We start from the raw sequence: 22,799 nt of genomic DNA, 5'->3' as shown, positions 1-22,799 counted from the left end.
TGACAGTTTACAGTTATTAAGGAGAAAACAGAGTAATCTATTTATTTTTATTTTAAGGGTTTGAAGATAAGATTATGAATTTTTTTTTGAAAGTTTCTTGGGCATGTTTGAATAATTTTTATTTGGATTTTAAGAAATTACAGAGAAAATTTAATTGATTTACATTAGTTTGGAAGTATGGAGGTTTAGTGTTCGATTAGCCCTAACTTGATGGTCGGATCCCAAAAGAATGCCGTAAAACCGATAGCCAATTGAGAGGAATGCGGTAGGCGCTTGTGTAGAGAGGGGTTGTGGGAAAACTCCTTGGGACTGATGGCAGATCAGGGGCCCTAAATAGTGTGTGATGCTGTAAAACCAGTGCAGAGAAAGCCTGGTATGCTTAAATTTTTGGGCACAGGTTATGTAAACCTGGGGTTCCATGGGATTTAGTCATGTTAGCTGCTGTGAGACATTAAGATTTCCAGGCTCCATAGTAAATTCAATGTAAATTTTTGTTTTCTTAAAATAATAAATTTGTTTTTAATTTATTTGAGATATTTGATTTGGAACAGTGAATACAGACCCCGAGGAATAAGAGTTGTCATGCTGTGAGAGGAGAAGGTGGTAGGCCTAAAAGGGTACAGGCACCACAGAGGTTATTTGTATTGCATAATTTAAATATAAGGAAACTTGAGAATTTGAAATTTTGTTGTTGGGTTGGACACCCATAAGAAGAGTATAGGCAGACTTTTTATTGTTATGAGATGTCTAATTTAATTGAAAAGAAGAAAGTTTAAAGATGCAAGGTAACATTATTATTGTAATAATTGAAAGAGATTAAGAGGTAGAGAGAAATAGGCAGTTTTGTTTGTAAGTACTAAAGTTTACATATAGAAATTTAGTAACTAAGAATGAATAATAAGTTAAGTCTAGTGTAAAAGTTTTTTTTAAGTTTGTTAAGTTAAGAGTCACAAGTAAATTTTTTTTTAGAGAGAATGTCTTTGATAGGAAGTATTAGAAACTTATGGGAATTTTAGGGTAACATAAATAATGTAGGTAATGAATAATAAATAGATGGTAGGTCTTAAGTTAGGATTAACATTTGAAGCAGAATTTAATTAAGAAGAAGGAAAATAAATAGGCCTAATGAAAAGAACAAAAAAGGATTTTATGGTAAAGCATTTTTTTTTAAGTAATAAACAATGAATAATAATGTTGTTTCAGGGTAATGTGTACTAATAATACAATTTTTTTTAGGACTAAAGAACAGGAATTATGTAATTTAAATTAACATGTATTTTTGAAACTGTTACAGATTCCTTAAGATGAGCTGAGCAGCAGTCCAGTTTACAAGAGGACAAGAGTTCGAGAGACAAGATACAAGATCACTGAAACAAGAGCCAAGACTGAAGATACAAGAGAAGAGAAAGCTGGCAGCCATGGACTTACAAGTGGAGATTAATAAGGTCATGTAAAGTTTTATTTTTTTTTATGGAAGACAGTAACTGGAGTTTTTTTTTGTTATAAACATTATTTACAGAACTTTTTAGGTTATAGTAATGTAATGGAACTAGTGAGTTGTGGTAGCTGTCAAAAAGAACTAATACCTTAAGTTTAATTTTTAAAGTTAATTTTCTTAATTTACAGAGGGATTAGTAGTTTTTTTTAAACCTTATTTAGGTTGGAATTTAAATACAATAGCTTATTATAAATGTGTACGAACAGTTCAAGTTCACAGTACTGATAGGTAGGTCAGATGATCTTATTGATTTTGATGATTTGTTGTTTTGAGTTGATTTTTAAGTGTTGTGAATTAGACAATGAAATAGTTCTGAAAACTTAAATTATTTCAAGCTAAGAAATAGTAAAGTTAATTGTAACTCAAAGGACACCAGAATTTAATTTTTTTTTGAATTAGTAATGTTTGAAAATTTTATACTTTACAAGAAAGGTTATAAACAAACAGATCGGATGGAACAAGGATGCAGTAAATCACAATTTCATTTAGAATTATTGATTAGCTTTTGAGGTTATGAAGTAAAAGTAATTATAGTTTAAAAGTTTGAATAAAAAAAAAATGTTTTTTTTTTATTTGTTTGAAATAGAAAGTTTAAAAGTTAATTAGTCATGATCTAGGTGGGTGATGGGGTGGGAATTGGCCACTCTTTTTCCCTATAACCTCCCTAACATGGCCTTCTATTACAACTAACAGAAATAAAGAAGAAGAAAAATGAAGAATTATTAGTTAGAATGTTTCTTTCATGAAGATACCTGATGAACTTTTACTGTTTGGAAGAATAGAAGCAAGGTTAGTCAGATATTTTTACTCAGAAGAAGAAGAAGATAAAGCAGTTTTATGACTCGACAAGCCAGAGATTGGTGTTTCCCCTCTGCGCTTCTATTGACTACGTTGTTTACTCTCATGGGATAGCTGGTTCGGCACCATGGAGAGAGATTGGTGGGCATTGTGGTTGCCCCCAGAAGAAAAGAAGAGTAGAAGAGGTTATGGGTGGGTCATGTGAACTGACCTTCAACCCAGTTACTTCGTGGGGACTATTTGCTGTATAGAGAAGATCAAGACTCAAGAGTTAGGGAAAATCATTGGAGGTCATGTTTCCCTTCCTTAAGTTTTTCCTATCAAATTATTTGCCTGATTAGATTATGCTAAGGGTGGGATACTTTATGTTAGCAGTTGAATTAATTAATTTTATTTTTTTGTGTGTTTGCATCCTTGCCCATCGATTGCAGTTTAGTAGTTAGTTTTGTATTTGTCAGGCGTGATGGTAATGCCTGTTGATGATGTTTCAGAATTGTAATCTGTTCGTGATGAGGATGGCACAACTCCGAAGCAGATGTGGGGAGAAGTTGTGAGCTGCCCTGGAAGCCAGTCCAGTAGCTGTTGGAGTTGAGTGGTGTTTGCTGATGGCCAGCCCAGGGAGCTACTCTTCTCGACAACACTGACTTCGAGGAGTTGCACCAACCTTCACGAGATAAGAGTTTAATTAATTGAAACACTGTAAGGACACTTAATTTTTTTTGAAGAACGAAAGAAGTATGGTAATAAACGGAAACCGAAAAAAAAAAAATAATAATAATTATCAAGAATTTGCACATTGTTTAACGAATACTGAGAAACTAAGAACATTAATTTAATTTGTAAAGAGAGCTTCACTAACAGAACAATTTTTTTTTTGAGAACTCGAGCCTCTGAAGGTTCCTGTGAGAACAAACCAGATAAAAGTTTTACATTTAATTTTATGAATACTTGTTGTTTTAAAATAAATCTTATGCAGAATCTAGATGTATGTTCAGACAGCAAGGAACTAAGAAAATTATTATTTTTGTGAAATGAGGAATTTATAGTTATGGTTTAATGGAAAAAGACAATTTGTAATTTTGAGGTAGCTCGATGGGGCTCGAGCTCTGTGAGGGGAGGGTTATGTCGCGGGTTGAAATTTTGCAGGGTTGTTGAAATCAAATTTAGGGACTTTACTGACGGGACTCTGGGCTGGCTGCTCTGTTCACTCGTCAGCGCAAGTGGCGTGACCATGTAATTGGGGCACGGGGCCGGCGCGGCGCGCTGCGGGCTTGCAGAATTTTGTTTGTTTGTTTGGCCGCGCGCTGGCGCAGCCACGGGCCGCAGTTACTGGGGCGCGCTGTCGTAACAAGCCGCGCGGTGTGGCCTGCACATTGGGGTAGAGGGGGGGTAGTCTTCCCAGATGTTCTAGTTAGTTGTTTAGTAAATTTGACTTCAATAACGAGCTTTTGTTATGGTAGGCGCGGCAGGGCGCGCGAATTTAAGCGCAAGTGAGTGGTGACTCGGGGCTCACTCAGGCGGAGGCTATGCGTCTCACCTGTGGTCACGAGTTGTTAGTTCGTTCGTGATGTAGGAATTCAAGCTTTCGGGCGGAAGCTATGGCCGACGCCAGAGGCCACGAGTCGTTTAATTTAAGTTAGGTCATAATGTAGTCGTCAAGCTTTCGGGCGGAGGCTATGGCCCTCGTCAGGGGTCACGCGTCATAGTTTTTAAAATGTAATGTTCGTTCGGGATTTCAAGGGCAGGAGAGGCCCCTACGTTATTTTTTTTAAAGTAATCGATCAAGAAAGGCTTTTCGGAAAATGTGAGTATGGACTTATCTTTGTTTTAATTTTAAGTATTAATTATGATTTGAGGTATTCGGAAGGACTAGGGAAGTGTTTAGTGAAGTTCTCTCATTCTCTCTCTTGTAAGGTCGTTCAATCGTTAAGGAAGTAAAGAGATTATTGTTTTAAATTGTAATCCCGCTATTTAAATGTTCTTTAAAATGATGTTGAGTATTTGACTTTAAGAATAAAATAATTTTAATTAAGTATTATGTTATTTTGCAAAATCTCCTTAGTTCAGCTCTCACCAGACATCCTGTACGGGATGACGAACCTATGATCCTAGGTACAGTAAAGTATTTTATGAAGTTAAGACTAGTTGATGCCAAGCGAGTTGTTTCTATGTAAAGAGCTACGATTCTCTCCCCCCTCCGAAAGTGGATCGTGACAGAAATGGCGGTGGCACCGGCTAGGTGCACGTGACAATATATTATATTCTTACGGGTACGATAGATCAGAAAATAAATATATCCAAAATAATTAAACGCAGATTTATTTACTATCTAATATTCACACTATTAAGTTATAAAAACAAAATTGTCTAACAAAAATGTTATCGCTCATTCATAAGGTCCACAACTTACTTTCTCTACTTGAGCTTGGCTAGAAAGTGGCGCTTTCTACTGCTAGTCTCTTACTGCTCGCCTCAGTCTCAACAACTCAACAAACTGCCTGTCTCAACAACTCAACAACCTGCCTCGCACTACTCACTCGTCCGCTGCACACAGCGCACACAGACCAGATGCGTAGAAGGAAAAAAAATATTTATTATATCTGTTACGGACGCATGGCGTAGCAACCAATTAGAGTAGAGTAGGAAGCCATTTTGGCGAAACTAGAGAGCTGTTTATATTTATCAATGTCATTATGACAAGAAATTATCGAGATATTAAAATGCCCAGGCGTAATTTATGCTTAAAAAATCAATTGATGCTATTACTAATAAGTCACTAGCAAAAATTGTAAATAAAAAAGGTTTTGTGGTTAGAATGGTTAGCTAAAAATTGTGTGTGTGTATATATATATTCTTATTTATTAATGTATGGAAAAAAAATGTGGTCACAAATTGCTGGTCAGATGACACGGGATAATCATTTGGTAGTTAATATAGTTACTTACTAACACTGCCAACATATGTCGGATACGTTGCGAAATTTTATCGGCTAAAATTAGCAGTAAGATTTCAATATTTGTGAACCGGCTCTGCGTAACACGTGTGCACATTCGTGCGAATGGCCTGCTATGCACTCGCTAATTATTATTGTTATTTTTTAATTATGAATCCAGCCTAAATCTTAAACTTCCAGCACATGTACCATACTTCTGCAGTGTACCATAAACTGCGTAGAACGCCCCGTTGGACTTTAGTAGATGACAAACATTTTTCCCGGGAGAACTGAATCACTTTGGCGCAAGCAACCAAATCTTTTCGTAATGTCAGGGGCAGGAGCAAGTTTTCGCGATGGACTCTGGATTGTCAGCAACTGGATTAGAGTCCAAGTTCCAGGAATCCTGGTTCCGGCCTTCCTTTGCTTCCGGGAATGACTCCGGGTGAATTATCACGGGATGGTTACTTGCTACACGCCTGTGTCAGCACCTGAGTTTCGTTCAGCTACAACGTCGAGCGTATAGCTTCGCTGTCAAGGCTATAATCAGAAAATCATATTTTTCAGAAAGCTTATTTTGTACATAGCTGTAAAATGGTATATGGCAATAGCTTACTTCTTCTTGTACTTTCAATGGCTAATGATGATAAATTTTGCTTTTGCTTTCTTTGGCAAGTAGTAATTCTTCGTTTTGTTTGTGCTTGCGATAGGTTTTTTTCTCTATGGCAAACTGTGATACATTATTTTTTTCATTATTTAAAAATAGATAGTTGTGGTAACTTTTTTGAAAAAAAACTATGATAACTTATTTTTGGGAATATATACTTCTTTAGGCACGTTATGAAAAATTATGAGAGTGAATTTTACGATGCGCACGCACCATACAACGAAATTTTATAGGATGAAATAAAAGGTTACATACAATAGACACATTATATTTGCTTTAAAATCATGTACTATAGTAATTTGTATTGAAATCTGGTCCATATTATTATAAAATGAATCTATTTAGGATATTATTGACAGTAGATGTGTCTTTAAACCTATCCAAGTTTATTTTCCAGCGTATTTCTATAAATTATGTTATGATCTCGTATGTATAATTAATTTATACTATAAATTATTACATTATTATTTAATTAATTATTCATATTAATAAATTAGAATAAAAATTGGCATAGTGTTTGATTTTCATTGTTAATTAAATATTATCAATATTATTTTAATAAATTAAATAATAATAACAATGTTAAATACTGAGTATTTTTTAAATTTGATTGAAGTTATACTTTACCAAACGTATTTTAAATTCCTCCAGTCCTTTTTTATTATATTTTATTAATTATTTTCATGAAAAATTTAAGTAAGTTTTTTTACCACGCCAAGTAAGTAGAACTTCTAACACTCATACATAAAAACACAGACCCATTTTTATTTTATTTCAATTGATAATGTTGAAATTATTTTTGGCTTTAGCGTTCCTTGGCAATTAGTAATCACTTTTTTTCTATTGCTTTAGATGTAAAATTATAATAGCCTTTTACTTGCTCTTTTGATGGCGATTGCTGATTGCTTATTTTTCTTTAAATTTCGTTCGCAAATTTTGATAGCTTTTTATTTTATTTTTGTTGGTAAGTGGTAATTGCTTATTTTTGTTTTTGGTTTATATGGCAAATGGTAATGGCTAATTTGTGTTATTTCTTTCGATGGAAAATATAGATAACTTGTGTTTGCTTTTCCTTCCGACAGCGAATTGTGATAGCATATTTTTGCAATCGCTTTCTATGGCAGATTGTGGTAGCTTGTTATTGTTTTCGATGGCAAATGGTTATGCCTATCGTATGTGAGTGAAATGTCACTAAGCATAGCTTTAAGTTATAAGAACTTGAGTTTCTATTCTATTCCCTGCTGATCCCGTAGTTGGATTTACTTAGCAGATGTATCCGTTTGAATGTTTTAAAAAAAAGAGCCTCAACTGGCTGTCTTGCTTACCTTCTCGTCGAGATCTAGTTACTGTTTTTTTTTTCTCTCCTCATCCGCGGTTGGCAACTCGCCGCTTGCGGTTAGAGAATTAGGGCACCAGATGGATAACGCCTGGCGACTTTCTCATCAACGAGAATAAATTTGTGCGATCCGCCGGGTGAATTGGCATGACAGCCAGGGCAGGAGGAGGGGCGGACAGCGCCCTCGACAGAGGATGCAATCTCGGCGGAGATAACGAGGTCCGTTAGCGGGGAACGATCTCCAGGTGCGACCCGCACGGCGAGCCGGCTCTGCCCTGGCGATGGCTTCTGGGCGTGGGAAGGGACTGACGCAACACTGACGACGTCATAGCCGCTTCGACATCACGTCCACCCTAGACTTTTAAAATCTCCCATTTTCACCCCAAAAATACTGTTACGAGTATAATGTGGGGGAGAAATGAGTTCGTAAGGGATAGTCCAATAAACTTTTATTACAGGTTTATTGATTACTAATATTTACAATACTAATAAGTAATTGTACTTAAAAATGTCCGTTCACGAATCACTGGCACTTAAAAATGTTTATTCTCAAGTCACTCAATGTCTGTCAAGTTCCACAGTTCGCACTCCTCACAGCAGCTAGGCTCAACAGTGGTTCGCCGCTTTCCTCGCACCTCTCCACACACACAGTCTCGCGCCACTCGGCAGCACTCTGTCGATCCCGTCACTCCGCGTTGCGCCGGTCTCGAGGGGGGTCTCTCTCCCTCTTCGCTGATGTCGCACTTCCCTTCACTCGCGGAACCCTCCGAACTCTCGGAACTCCCGCGGAGGCCAGCGTTGCTGCTTATATACCTGTGCCGCTCTTCTCGAACCGACGAGAGCGACTGTGACGAGTCGCGTCATCTCGGGCCGATCTGACGCCCGAAAAGTCCAGAAAGGCGATGCTTATTCACGTTCTCTCATCTCGGTGGTCTCTGCAAGCCCGGATTAACAGGCTGCTAAAGGTGACAATAGCTTGGGGCAGAACGATGCGCGGGGAGCGGAGGGGGTTTGTTAGCCAGACCCTTGTAATCCGGCCATGCACGCATGGCATGCGTGACATCAGAGCCCGTGCAGAGCCGCAGCCAGACTCGCTGGAAGGCCCACTCAGGTACCTGGCACACTTCGCGGCCTTGTCTCCTAGCACGCATGTAACAATACTCATATTTATTTTAAAGAAATCAATTTTTAAGATTCATGTGAAAATAAGGGGAAATGCTACCATTAGATTCAAACAAAAAATATTCTATATCCTCAAAAATCACACTACAGCAATTTTGCTTAAAGAGGGGACTATATTATTAAAAGACGCCATGTGAGTTCATGACTTTGACGCCACTGGTCATCTTGAATACACCATACTGCATCTAAAATGATTTTGTTTAATAAAAACGAAAAAAAAAACACTTCCTTAACTTCAGAGCACTTGGTTCGAACCCGAATGGTTAAACTTACAAAATTTTCCACAGGATAACCTTCAACTGAATTTATACCAGCATACTGACCCTTGTCACTACTACCAATGCATAAATAATTCCCCCAACAAAACGTCACTGCGACCATTATGGCCGCCATGTCGGATTCTCTTTCCATCTGTTAGAGTATGCTACTGCGAATCATAATATTGCTTCTATTGTTATCCACACTCACTAGATCGTATCATAGAGTCAACCGTCTTGACGCACTACTTAGCCGCCAACTTGAAAAAAACTATTTTGTAATAGAAAAATCAATACATTTTGAATAAATCATTAATGAAACATATTTTTTTTAAATATTTTTTTTTGATGCTGGGTCCAATGGTTTTTTATGTTATTTATTTAAAAGGTATTTAAAAAATCCTAATGTTGTCAGCAGTCAAATTAAAAAAATTCAGTTCTGCTGGATTTCTTTGCAGATTTGCAAAACACAAAAACATATTTGCTGAATAAAGACACTTATTTTATAACATTCACTGGATCTTTCTAGAGATTCCTCTCACAATCATAGAAATAAGTTACCACCTAAGTGTAAAAGGGTCGAATATTGTAGAGAAACTTCACGCCAGTCAGTGCCGGTTTTTTTCAACCCCCTGCGAGAATATTTTGCCTTACTAAAAATTGTTTCAGAAAAAAGTTTTAGATAAAAATTATAAAATTTACAAACATTTTTAATGGATTTGATGGTGTGCTTTCTATGGGAGTTATGCATATTTTGTCATTTAACCCCTAATTATTCAACCCATTGCAGAAATGGTCAATTATATCAAAACATGTTTCAGACAAAATTTTAGATAAAATTTATAAGGTTGACAAACAATTTGAACGATTATCGATGGTTTGCCTACTAAAGGAGTTAAGAAGTTTGTTGTCCTCCAACTCTTATTTATTCCACCCCTTTCTCTTATGGTTGGTCGCATATAAAATTTGTTTTGACAACAAAATTTGATATTACTCCTACGAGTTATAATTCGTACAAACGGATGTGATGTTTTTCATATTATGGCGTTTTTTCTTTTTTTAAATTCTTCCCCAGTTCCACACATTTGGTAGAATTTTATCTATTTACAAGTTCGACTGATATTTTATATTATTATATTTTATTTAGTAGCAGTTTGAAAATTAATTGTGTAAAATTACTGCAGTTATTGTGTCCAAAATATATTATCTAATTAAAATTTTGAGTTGACGCTGGTTTTGGGGTTTATGGACCATGAAACGAAAAACTAGATAACGGCTACAATAGGTAGTTTCTATTTTGTTGTGATATAGTAAACATGTAAATGTACAATTGTACTAAATTTATTAATTTTTCGTGAGTATTTTTTTTCCGTTTAGAAAAATACTTTCAGTGTGTAGATTGTGTTCTCCCGAATAATCCGTGTTACGCAGCATCAATGTTGCGAATGGCAATGTTCGTTCTATTTCCACAATGCTGCGAATTAAATATTTCTGGCATTTTGGAATGTGTCCGTCTCGTGTCGGGAATAATCTTTTGGTATCCGGTGCTCACACCGTGCAGTGGACGTTCCTCGACGGCAAAAAGATCGTCTGTCTCCAGTCGGCCCCATGGCATCTTTCAGCGGACGGCGATGGCTGTTAGGAATAACTACACGCGTTATTCATCATCATCCCAGATGCTCTCGCGTGACGTCACCGGGTCAGTTGACCCCGGCCGAGGTCAGACGTGGGACCAAGTGGAGGGGACCTGCACTTGACCCGCACGGGGCCGCGGTTCGGGAATCAGATCGCTGGCCGTGGCGCCGGGGAGGTGGTGTCAGAGACGTGTCGGAGCCGATGCCGGCTCGGCGGTGCCCGAGCTTATGGTGCGCGGACGCGCTCAATGGGCTAGGCCTCGCCGGTCTTGCAATTTCAAATATTTTGATACCACCAGCAATAAAGATTCGGTGCTAATTTAATTTTTTTTAAAGCTTGACGTGGCATTGGACTTAACTTTGGCTACCTGCTGAAGGCAATACTCGTGAACTGGTGTGATTAGCATGAAAGTTGTAGTCACCCGCGTGACATAACAAGTTATTTCCTCGCAGCGCTTACAGACTAGAGCCTGTTAGTAAATATGTGGTTGGAACAAGGTACAGAAAGTTTGTAAGCCTTGACGTGACAAAAATTGGGATATATAATTAAAAATTAAATTATGGCATAGAAATTGAAAAAAAAAATCCAGTATCACGCGGCCTAATCCCCCTTAAGCAATAGTGTATTTCATTGTTCAATTATAAATTATGCTTTTGTAAAAGCAAAGTAATAAATTTGATTGAATGTTTAAGCAGGCATTCACACGGTGTGCAGAGATATCCTTAGTGGGGTCTGTTTACGAAAAACATTAAAGAACTCGCTGAGAGCCGATTAGTGGTTTTGTTTCCGGATTAAAGTTTTAAACTATATTTTAATGAGTTCAAATGGCTAAAAGGCGTGTTTTCGGAGTACTTTTTAGGCATAATCAACCGGTACAGATTCTTGAAAGCACTAAGGGAATTTCATTACACATTTATCTTAATTTTTCCGCCACATGATGTTAAAGTTACCGTTAAAATGTCATAGCTGTCGTATGCACGACGAGAAGACCGCGCACCAGTTCAGAGCCTTGCGCTTAGAGGCGATACCGCGTTACAGATACCAGCGAGCATCGCGCTTATCATCCCGCCTCACTAATACAAATACACACCTGACAGGCGGATCCTTTCAAATTGAAATTTAATAGCTGTTAAAAAAACGTGAATGATTTAGCGTTTCGTATAGAATTATTTCTTTGAAATTTCTACAATTGTAATTTTAATGTGCGTTCTTCAAATGATTCTTAGAACGGGGAAACCTTTATTTTTAGGCATATACCATTGCTAGTCTGCACTGTATAATGTAACACAAAAAAAGTATGGGACAGAAAGATAAACACTCAAACACACACAAAATTAGCCAAATTAGCCTAAGTCAAAAGTTAAATTCATAGAGGGCAGATGGAATTCCGTAAAAGGTATCAGTCAGTAAAGTGTCACAGCACAGACGAACACAATGAGCTGATAATGACGAGACAGTTGTAACAAGAACAGAAAATAAAGACAAAAAGAAACGATCCGACGAACCCAACGTTGGGTTCTTCTGGTTGTCACTGTATGGCCCAAATTTTTTTTTTTGTCTGGCGTATTCTCTATGTCTTACAGTGTAAGTACACCAGTAATGGCGTGTGTCCAAAATATAATTTCATTTTAATGGCAAAATTATATTGCATTTAAAAGGATTTTAATCTATAATCTATGTTTTAAAGAATACAAAATTTCAGTAGCAAACGTAATAAATTTTTTTGGCACAATAACTGTTGAAATCATAATGTCTTTGGTCGGTTTCTTTTCCTCTCTCTGAAGTCGATGTGGAGTGACGTCAGCGTCGGCGAAAGTTGTGGTTCACGTTCAGAGTTGAGTAGCTGGTAGGTGGTTCAGAAGGGAGGGGGGGGGGGTTCAAAGCCAATTGCGCACGCCTGCACACCCAGCAGGCAGGGAAATGGTCTAATCCGATCCGCAAACACTCGGGTGCTGTTGACACGACGCGCAGTCTGGGAGATCCCGACCACGCCTCCTCCTGACCTGAGTCAGCTGGAACCCAATCAGCAGAGACCTGGGAATATCGCGCTATTTCCTGGTTCCAGGCTGGAATACGCAAGCTTGTGCACAAGTAATTCGACGTGTGTCGGTTGTCAATTGGCTGCTGTGTCGTCCAAAGACGAGATCGCCACTGATCGGATAATTTGTACTTTGTTGCGTTGACGTTCGTACAGACGGGGGAAAAAAAAAAATCGCGGTAGGTTTGAATCCAAATGCGATTAACATTTTTGCTGCTTCATTGATTGGACCTCAGTTAGTGTGAAGGACTCTGAGCCAATGAGAAACTCTCCACGAAAGATGTATCAAATCAAAATCATTCAAGTTAACAGGCTTTACGAGTCATTAGCCAATGAGCATGTGTAATTTTCCGAAACACATAGACTATCGTGGATTCTATCCTAGAGGTAATAGAAAATGCGTATTTTCCCAGTTCGTAGTTATTCGTTGCATGTTTTTTGGCGTGTCAAATCAACAAATGGTCCAACGGTAACGCTTTTAAAGTGTATATGTGTATGCATTCCAGCATCTTTCCAATTAAAAACGCGAACTTAGCAGATCTCTACCAATCAGGCGTTTCTGGTTAAATATTAGCAAAAATTTACCTTAAAGTTGCAACGTCCGTAATGTTTATTTTAAAACAGGATTTAAATAATTCGTAAACGTTTTCCAATGCCAGTACTCAGTAATATCCATCTCTTTTTAAATTACTGTTATGAAAGGTGTTGCTCTCAAAACTATTTTTGACCAAACCCAATAGTAATTAATAATTTAATTATAAAAGCACGCCATCAACTAATACAATACCCACAGCTGGGAATCATACAAAACTTAATGCTCTTCAAATGATAGAAAACCAAACAGTATTTCACATGGTTGTTCGTAGAAGTGATCGTTTTCGTTATTAAATTTTGTTCTTCCCTCTTAGTTTTTCTACGGGTAGGTTTAGGTGGCAACCGCGTATTATTAATATGTTTGCTTTAAAAGAAAAAAACAAAAAAAAACATGACACGAACTACAGACAATCAGGACACCACCAGAAACAAGAGCAGTGGCCAACTCCACACCTCAAACGGTCTCTTTGCAGCAAGGTAAAGCTCGCAGGTACAGCTCAAGGTAAATCTCGCCTCAAAAAATTTGAAACTAAAATTAAGGAAAACGACAAATGCAATAGCACTAAATGCTTCTTTATGATTTATTATGGGAATAAAATTCATTTATTATTTTGCTTAACATTTTTAAACTGAAATTGAACCCAATAACAGAATTCGAGAAAAAAAATCCAATATAATTTTGTTACTAATTATATTCCCTCACGTGTGATTAAATAGTATACACAGAAAATATTTTTACATGTTAATAAACTATCAGTTCAATTTTCCGGGGGGGGGGGGAAGGGGGTAATTTTAATTTCTTGTATTATCTAATTGTTATTTTTCAAACCTACTTAAAATATATAGCTACAATTTTAAATTGTTATGACTAGTTTTAGGTATTTGATTTACTGCATATTAAAAATCATTGGTTTTCTAAGTATTTTAAAAAAAAAATCCATATTATTTCGAGAAAAAAACCGTACACTGATCTACTAAATGTAAAATGCATTAAGTAACTGGTGCAATGATATGTAGGCTTCACCTAATTATCTGACGGACAATATCACTGTTTCATAGGATGTATGTGTTGACATATGGGGCCGCAAGTTTCACAGTGAAATGAGTTTGGAGGTTTTGAGCGCCCGCTTACTTTTGGACTTAGTTATTTTGTATCCACTTGTGGACTCCTCACAGCGCAGTGGGACTGAAGTTGGACCTAGCTGTTTTCCATCTACTTGGCACCTCGCTGCTACTTGGTTGTTTCTATTAACGCCCCGATACATTATAAAATAAAAAAAAGGAGATCGTATATTTTTACAAGCATGGTACTACTCAAAATTTTGATAACAAATGGGAACAGTATATAGTGGACTCTAGTATTTTGGAGTTAGGTTTTTAATTTGCTTCACGAGATTTGTAAAGATTTCGCCATGTCCTTACTGAGTGTTGCTTTAATTTAACATGTTAAAATTTTTAGTCATTTTTACTACTTAAGTGAAGAGATCCAGTTTCACGCCATTTTCTTATTTATTACTGATGAACCTGAGGAATTCCGTCTGAGACCTGCTCCCAGTTCGACCCGAGGTTTACGTGAAAACGTGATTTTTGTCCTATTTTGGAGAAACTAATTAGTTTTTTTCATCGTACCCTCAGGTGAGGATTTATTTTAAATAAACTAAATATATATATACATATCTAAACTTTAAATAAATAGCCCAAACAGATGGCTCTGTTAGTTAAACTATCACCTGTACAAGTATTTAGCACCAAAACGGTTTAAAAAATCTATTTTACAATTCAAATAGTCAGAAATAGCTAGCGGCTAGTCTTCAGTATCATGTATTAATAAAACGGCGCAATGTTTTTTACAAGATTTTACTTGTGTGGATGAAATTGAATGCTAAATCACTTTGAAGAATAATAAAAAAAATCGATTTGTCGGAGAACCGAACTAGAAATAAAATCGCGCAGCAGTGTAGGCCTACCAGACTACGCAGTCACCATCAGTTCATCGGCAAGTTTGACCGTCACCAGCGAACCAGCCATTCCACACCCTGCATGTGGTATTTTTAATGAAGGCTAACCCAGAGGCGTTCTGTAGTTGTGGTGTGGTGGTTGTGGTATTGGTTGGCTTATGGGCAGGCGCCAAGGAGACGGTTAGGACGACACGACTCACAGAAGTGTCTTACCGGGACTCGAACCTCGAGGCCCCTCACCGTAACCCAGTGCGCTGGCGAGTGTGCTGCGGAAGCCGACACCACTCAGCTCAATGTACTGATGGCAATATCTCTCTACTGTGCCATAATACTGCTGCCCAGATGATGGCGACTGCAATGTCAACCGAAACATCGGTAAAGTCTTCGCCTTCGACACGGCTACAAACCAAAATCCAAGCAACTCCAGACAATGGTCGCTAATGCCTGCGATCGTTATATATACACACACACACACACACACACACACACACATATATATATATATATTTATATATATATATATATACACGTATATAAATACAGATTATATGTTTGAGAATAAGTGCGTATTTATTTTTGGTAGTAAATATTTTAAACTTTTAAAAAGTTTAAATATAAAGTATTTAATGTTTCATTCACGAATTTTCCCCGTAGCAATAAAACACTGTGATTATCTTTAATGCCGTTCAAACCTAAAAAAATGGTAATTAATATAGTGTGTTACATCTAATTGAAACAAGGTATTTATTGTGTAAGCTACACATGAATTTTTATAAGACGTAACCCATTTTTTTTCTCTAACGCAGATGCACGCGTATAGGAACATAGGACAATTTATCGACATACAGCGGGAATCTTCACTCTAAATTTCCCTTGTTTTGTGATAAACGAAGAAACGATATTTATTCCATCTGCGACACTGTATTAGAAATAAAATATGTTGTCCCACATTTTTACAGAATCTGACCATTGTGCAAGCGTAGTGTTTATATAAACAGGTACGATTTGGTGATGAGTTATGAAGATTTAACGGCTATTTAGTGTCGCCATGTTATTTGTCTGGGACGGCCGGAAGGTGGAGGCAGAAGAGAAGGGTTCATTAGAACCGAACATTGCCTCGCACCGATAGAGCACTTAGAATAGCATTTCAAACACTTCTAGGCTTAACTGATTTGTTCCTATTGGCGAGCGAGCAGTGCGTTGTGATCGATGTCGACATCTTACGATAGAACAAACGATAATCTTTGACTAAACCCTCAGATCTGGAGATGGTGTAACTGGCGAAGCGTAAAAAGAAAAGCGCTCGTAGTTCTGTTTCATGTATGCTTATCAGTTATCTGAATACAGGCCTGTTCTTTAAACATCAATTTATGTTTACACTATTCTTGAAGAAAGCTTTGGAAGGCATAATTATTAAAAATATCAAATCTGGGTTCTACGCAGTCGTTATAATTGATTGATTGTTTTCATGAAACCTTCAGAACATCAGCTTATAAAAGCTTAAAAATATATAAAATTAATTCTTTAAACTTAAACATTTTCTCAACTCCTTAATATGAAACTTTTAATCTTTGTCTTAGTACTAATGCGTAATGCATAGCGTCTTCCTTAACCTCTTAACTCTGCATGACCCATTGCAATGAGAAGTCCGTTTACCTAAAATAATTGTTTAATATGGCTGAATTTGGACAAACTTGCATAAAAGCCATCCAACTATGCTTTTCCATGTATCTGGCGGAGCTAATCTGCAATACGCATGTTAGTGCTGGGAACTAGTAACAAACCCGATAGCTTATTAAAGCACTCGTATAGCAAGTAAAGTATTTCTCTGCGGTTTTTCGTTAGAATTAAAACAACGGTTATGTTAAAGAACTGCATTACTACTGATGTTAATATATCTATTTCTTCGATACAATTGTTTTTATTGTGAGATATATATTAATTTGTGCTTACAATACCTTGGCTGGTTGCACAAATTTTAGTAACAAACTTAATCGCTATGATAGTTGTAGTACTTTTTCAGTGACAATTTTTGCTCTCTTTTAATGAAATTTTTTGTTGGCAGAAGCAAAGCTTTGCAGTGGTTAAAATTGAAACATTAATTTTTCTTCTTTTTCAGAAAAAAATCGTTTGCTATGGCCAGAGATTAGGGAAATATACAGATGGAGCATGAGGTCCGATTCTTGACCAGGGGGTTGAAGCCAGTAGGGGAGGGGGACTTAATTGAACTACACATACCAATATGGTGGCCGATTGTATACAAAATTATCAGCTTTATCTGTATTTGAGGTTCAATTGGAGAAATATATCAACTCATAGAATTACATTTGTATTATGAAGATTCATTTGGGTCTTTTAATCTATATAAACCTATTAACCAGTAATATTTTGATCTAATTTTCTTCCGAACAGCTTAACTAGAGTCTTTAATAAATTCAGGCTAGTACAGCTGATACAAACATCTGCCATATTCAAACGTGAATATTAGAAGAAAAAAAGGGGGGTACGGCTTCACGTCTGACGGCTAGTGCTCTTTCAGTATCCTTTCTTAACCTCTGGTTATGGCAAAGAAAGCGCAGCACAGTCCACATTGTTTTGTTTGTTTGTTTGTTTGTTCCAGCTGCCGCAGATCGAGGTGGATGGCCACGAGGTCAACGGCAGGAGGTTCCGAGTTGAGAATGGCGACTCACTCGGGGAAAAAGAGGAGGTAAGAGTCTTCCTGTTCGCACATTCGGCAGTGAAGCTATAATTGTACATCCCCGGAGCTGTATGAGGAGGGATGATAATTAAATTGTTAAATTTTTCAGTAGTTTACGTACATGTTATTGTAATTGTCAATTTTAATAATGTTAAATTTTTAAAATGTGCTTTTACTATAATCTTTATAAATTTATAATAATTTATTTGGAAAGGGATTTTTTCTTTATATTATTCATTTATTTATTTTTGGCCAAATTATTCCCTTTAGTTTTTAACAACTGCTACATGAAAAATTATTTTAACGTTAACACATAATTTAAAATAAATAATAATTTTATTTAAATATTAATTTAAGTACATATACTAAAACTATGAAATTTAAACAAAACAAAACAATACGTCAAAACATTACAGAACAGAACATTAGTTTGTTTGTTTTTTTTCAGTAGGAAGGATTTATATTTTACCTTAAAAGAGATATATTAATTTTTTTAACTCTCGTATTAGGTAGTTTCTTATCTTACATGCCATGGATGTGAAAGAGTGCTTGTCCATTTATGTTTTAAACTCGGGTACCTGAAACGAGCTGTTATTGTTTGTGTCATGATGTTAAACGTAACTGAAGATTACAACCTTATATGTCAGAGATTGTGGAGTTTTTTTCTATTTCTCCTTTAAACTGAGTTGTGAAAGAGTATATAATTTTTATTTTTCAGGTGCAGCCAAAATGTTGTGCGCAGGGCATTAGTAATGGGGTTCTGCTTTCTTAAATAAAATTAACATGTTAAACGTGCGTTCTTGATATTTTTATGTGATTTTGCTGAGTTCTACCGATATTAGTAATGAATTTTGTATACATCTATTATTTTTCTCAGCTGATTTGGATAATGGATGCGTGTACTCATGTACGCGCGTTAGAAGTTATACTTACTTTGCGTGATAAAAATTAACTTTAATTTTGCATGCAAATAATAAATAGAAATTAAATAATTTAAAAACACTGTAGACAGATTAAAAATATGGTTGGTAAAATATAAATTCAATGAAATAAAATTTTTTAAATAAATACTCAGAATCCAATATTAATATTAATATATGTTTGAAATAAATTATTTTATTTAATAAAATAAACGAGATAATTTTTTATTAGTAATGAAGATCAATAAATATGTTGAATGTGAATTTTAACTTATTAATATTAATTATATAATAATGTAATTATTTTTTAATGGAAATTATTTTACATACAGGAAAATAATCTCACGAACACTTCCATGAAAACGACTAGAAGACTAATACACCTTACCCAGACACTCCCTGCCAGCAACAACGGAAGCTTACACGCAACCTGACATCGTTATAAATAGGGGAACATACCCTCACTTACATAAATACATTTGAAAAAATTCATAAACAAAATTTATATCACTAATATGCACAATAAAGAAATGTTTTAATGTTTCGGACCAGTATTCAATATCAATCACAAACGTAAACGGTTTATAATCACATATATAATTTTAATTTTTCTGGAACTATTTTTCATCCTTTAAAATTTTCGTTGCATGGTGCGCACGCATCGTAAAAATTTATTCTCATAAATTTTTCAACAACAATTATAATTGCTCGTATACACGTTAGTAAATAGCAGGCCTTATTTAAAGAAATTTTGTCTTCAGGCTGCATCGGCCGGAAAGATGCCGGCCAGTGTCTGGCCAGTGAATATATGTTTGTCCCTCTGTTTGTTCTTTGTCTGTCTTCGCTCCAAGAAAACTTCTCCATACGCGTCACGTGCCTCGCTTCCTGTTTGTGTCCGTGACCGGTGAAATATTCTGAAACTTTCCCCGGCAATCTTACGTCGATTTTTCTTTCCTCGCAATCCTAGTCGGATATCGCCGTACGTACAATCGTACGACTACGAATTTACTGCAGAAAAACACAGGCGTATTGGCAAAGTTAAAAGAAAGGACTGATAAAACTTGAAGTTATAAAATCAATCTCTGGTAGATTGCGGCTTGTGAGAGTGTTTAGTGCGATTTAACCATGAATTAATATGACTCGTTGAGTCTTTCTCATTAACAGTTTAACCGTCAATACCATAAATTCCAGCCAAGAAATTCCAGATTACCAAGAAAATTATTACTGTAATCCGAAATGAGATTCTCCGCGTATTTCGCTAGAATGCATTCCTTTAAGGGGTGTGGAGACCACAGACTAAAATATGCCATATGTTTACAGGTATTAAATGTAATATAAAATAATTTAAAGTCTAATTAAACAAAATGTCACCCTTTGCAGGAAAAATTAGTCTTATAAACAATAGTTTCGGACTACGTTTTAGGTAATATTAATAAAATTTACAATAATTTTAAAGCAATTTGAAACTGTACATATTAAGGAAGTTATGAATGGTTCGTCCTTGACGTACACCAGAATTTTTTTGACCCTTTGAAATAAAGAGTGGTGATATTAAAAAAATTAGACAAATTTTCTGACAGTACTATTAGGAATAAATATTGAAACGGATGCAATATTTTTTTTTATATCAAGGGAGTTATTATTTTAATTTATATTTTTAAAACCCTTACTTATTTATACCCCTTAAATATGACTTTTTGCATATCTTTATGTTATGTATTAGTCTTTAAGCAATTACAAGGAAGCCGTAAATGTGTGTTTGTCATCGACCAGAGATATCCAATCCCCGGTGTGCGGGTCATTCATAACCCCACTCCCTTTCCAATACAGGTTTGGGTACTGGTTCGATACACCTACTAAATACCACTACCTCAAAGATTTATTCATTTAGGAAATAGAAAATAACTAGTCTTGAAGAATTTATTTGTCATTGACCAGAGATATCCAATCCCCGGTGTGCGGGTCATTCATAACCCCACTCCCTTTCCAATACAGGTTTGGGTACTGGTTCGATACACCTAATAAATACCACTACCTCAAAGATTTATTCATTTAGGAAATAGAAAATAACTAGTCTTGAAGAATTTATTTGTCATTGACCAGAGATATCCAATTCCCGGTGTGCGGGTCATTCATAACCCCACTCCCTTTCCAATACAGGTTTGGGTACTGGTTCGATACACCTACTAAATACCACTACCTCAAAGATTTATTCATTTAGGAAATAGAAAATAACTAGTCTTGAAGAATTTATTTGTCATTGACCAGAGATATCCAATCCCCGGTGTGCGGGTCATTCATAACCCCACTCCCTTTCCAATACAGGTTTGGGTATCAGTTCGATACACCTACTAAATACCACTACCTCAAAGATTTATTCATTTAGGAAATAGAAAATAACTAGTCTTGAAGAATTTATTTGTCATTGACCAGAGATATCCAATCCCCGGTGTGCGGGTCATTCATAACCCCACTCCCTTTCCAATACAGGTTTGGGTACTGGTTCGATACACCTACTAAATACCACTACCTCAAAGATTTATTCATTTAGGAAATAGAAAATAACTAGTCTTGAAGAATTTATTTGTCATTGACCAGAGATATCCAATCCCCGGTGTGCGGGTCATTCATAACCCCACTCCCTTTCCAATAGAGGTTTGGGTACTGGTTCGATACACCTACTAAATACCACTACCTCAAAGATTTATTCATTTAGGAAATAGAAAATAACTAGTCTTGAAGAATTTATTTGTCATTGACCAGAGATATCCAATCCCCGGTGTGCGGGTCATTCATAACCCCACTCCCTTTCCAATACAGGTTTGGGTACTGGTTCGATACACCTACTAAATACTACTACCTCAAAGATTTATTCATTTAGGAAATAGAAAATAACTAGTCTTGAAGAATTTATTTGTCATTGACCAGAGATATCCAATTCCCGGTGTGCGGGTCATTCATAACCCTACTCCCTTTCCAATACAGGTTTGGGTACTGGTTCGATACACCTACTAAATACTACTACCTCAAAGATTTATTCATTTAGGAAATAGAAAATAACTAGTCTTGAAGAATTTATTTGTCATTGACCAGAGATATCCAATTCCCGGTGTGCGGGTCATTCATAACCCTACTCCCTTTCCAATACAGGTTTGGGTACTGGTTCGATACACCTAATAAATACCACTACCTCAAAGATTTATTCATTTAGGAAATAGAAAATAACTAGTCTTGAAGAATTTATTTGTCATTGACCAGAGATATCCAATCCCCGGTGTGCGGGTCATTCATAACCCCACTCCCTTTCCAATACAGGTTTGGGTACTGGTTCGATACACCTACTAAATACCACTACCTCAAAGATTTATTCATTTAGGAAATAGAAAATAACTAGTCTTGAAGAATTTATTTGTCATTGACCAGAGATATCCAATCCCCGGTGTGCGGGTCATTCATAACCCCACTCCCTTTCCAATACAGGTTTGGGTACTGGTTCGATACACCTACTAAATACCACTACCTCAAAGATTTATTCATTTAGGAAATAGAAAATAACTAGTCTTGAAGAATTTATTTGTCATTGACCAGAGATATCCAATCCCCGGTGTGCGGGTCATTCATAACCCCACTCCCTTTCCAATACAGGTTTGGATACTGGTTCGATACACCTACTAAATACCACTACCTCAAAGATTTATTCATTTAGGAAATAGAAAATAACTAGTCTTGAAGAATTTATTTGTCATTGACCAGAGATATCCAATCCCCGGTGTGCGGGTCATTCATAACCCCACTCCCTTTCCAATACAGGTTTGGGTACTGGTTCGATACACCTACTAAATACCACTACCTCAAAGATTTATTCATTTAGGAAATAGAAAATAACTAGTCTTGAAGAATTTATTTGTCTTTGACCAGAGATATCCAATCCCCGGTGTGCGGGTCATTCATAACCCCACTCCCTTTCCAATACAGGTTTGGGTACTGGTTCGATACACCTACTAAATACCACTACCTCAAAGATTTATTCATTTAGGAAATAGAAAATAACTAGTCTTGAAGAATTTATTTGTCATTGACCAGAGATATCCAATCCCCGGTGTGCGGGTCATTCATAACCCCACTCCCTTTCCAATACAGGTTTGGGTACTGGTTCGATACACCTACTAAATACCACTACCTCAAAGATTTATTCATTTAGGAAATAGAAAATAACTAGTCTTGAAGAATTTATTTGTCATTGACCAGAGATATCCAATCCCCGGTGTGCGGGTCATTCATAACCC

General features: G+C 36.3%; 1 protein-coding gene across 5 annotated transcripts in view; it reads left to right on the top strand.

The window, feature by feature from the left end:
- LOC134538085 (GTPase-activating Rap/Ran-GAP domain-like protein 3) overlaps positions 1-22,799 on the top strand; it is a 380,750-nt gene that overhangs the window by 276,696 nt on the left and 81,255 nt on the right. For all 5 annotated transcript variants that reach the window (XM_063379094.1, XM_063379119.1, XM_063379112.1 and 2 more), the window contains one exon: positions 17,516-17,602. In XM_063379094.1, the coding sequence (XP_063235164.1) occupies positions 17,516-17,602 (87 nt within the window). The remainder of the gene's footprint in view (positions 1-17,515; positions 17,603-22,799) is intronic.

This window comes from Bacillus rossius, chromosome 1 (assembly GCF_032445375.1).
Source record: "Bacillus rossius redtenbacheri isolate Brsri chromosome 1, Brsri_v3, whole genome shotgun sequence".
NCBI lineage: Eukaryota > Metazoa > Arthropoda > Insecta > Phasmatodea > Bacillidae > Bacillus > Bacillus rossius.
This window is presented reverse-complemented; position numbering and strand designations above follow the sequence as displayed.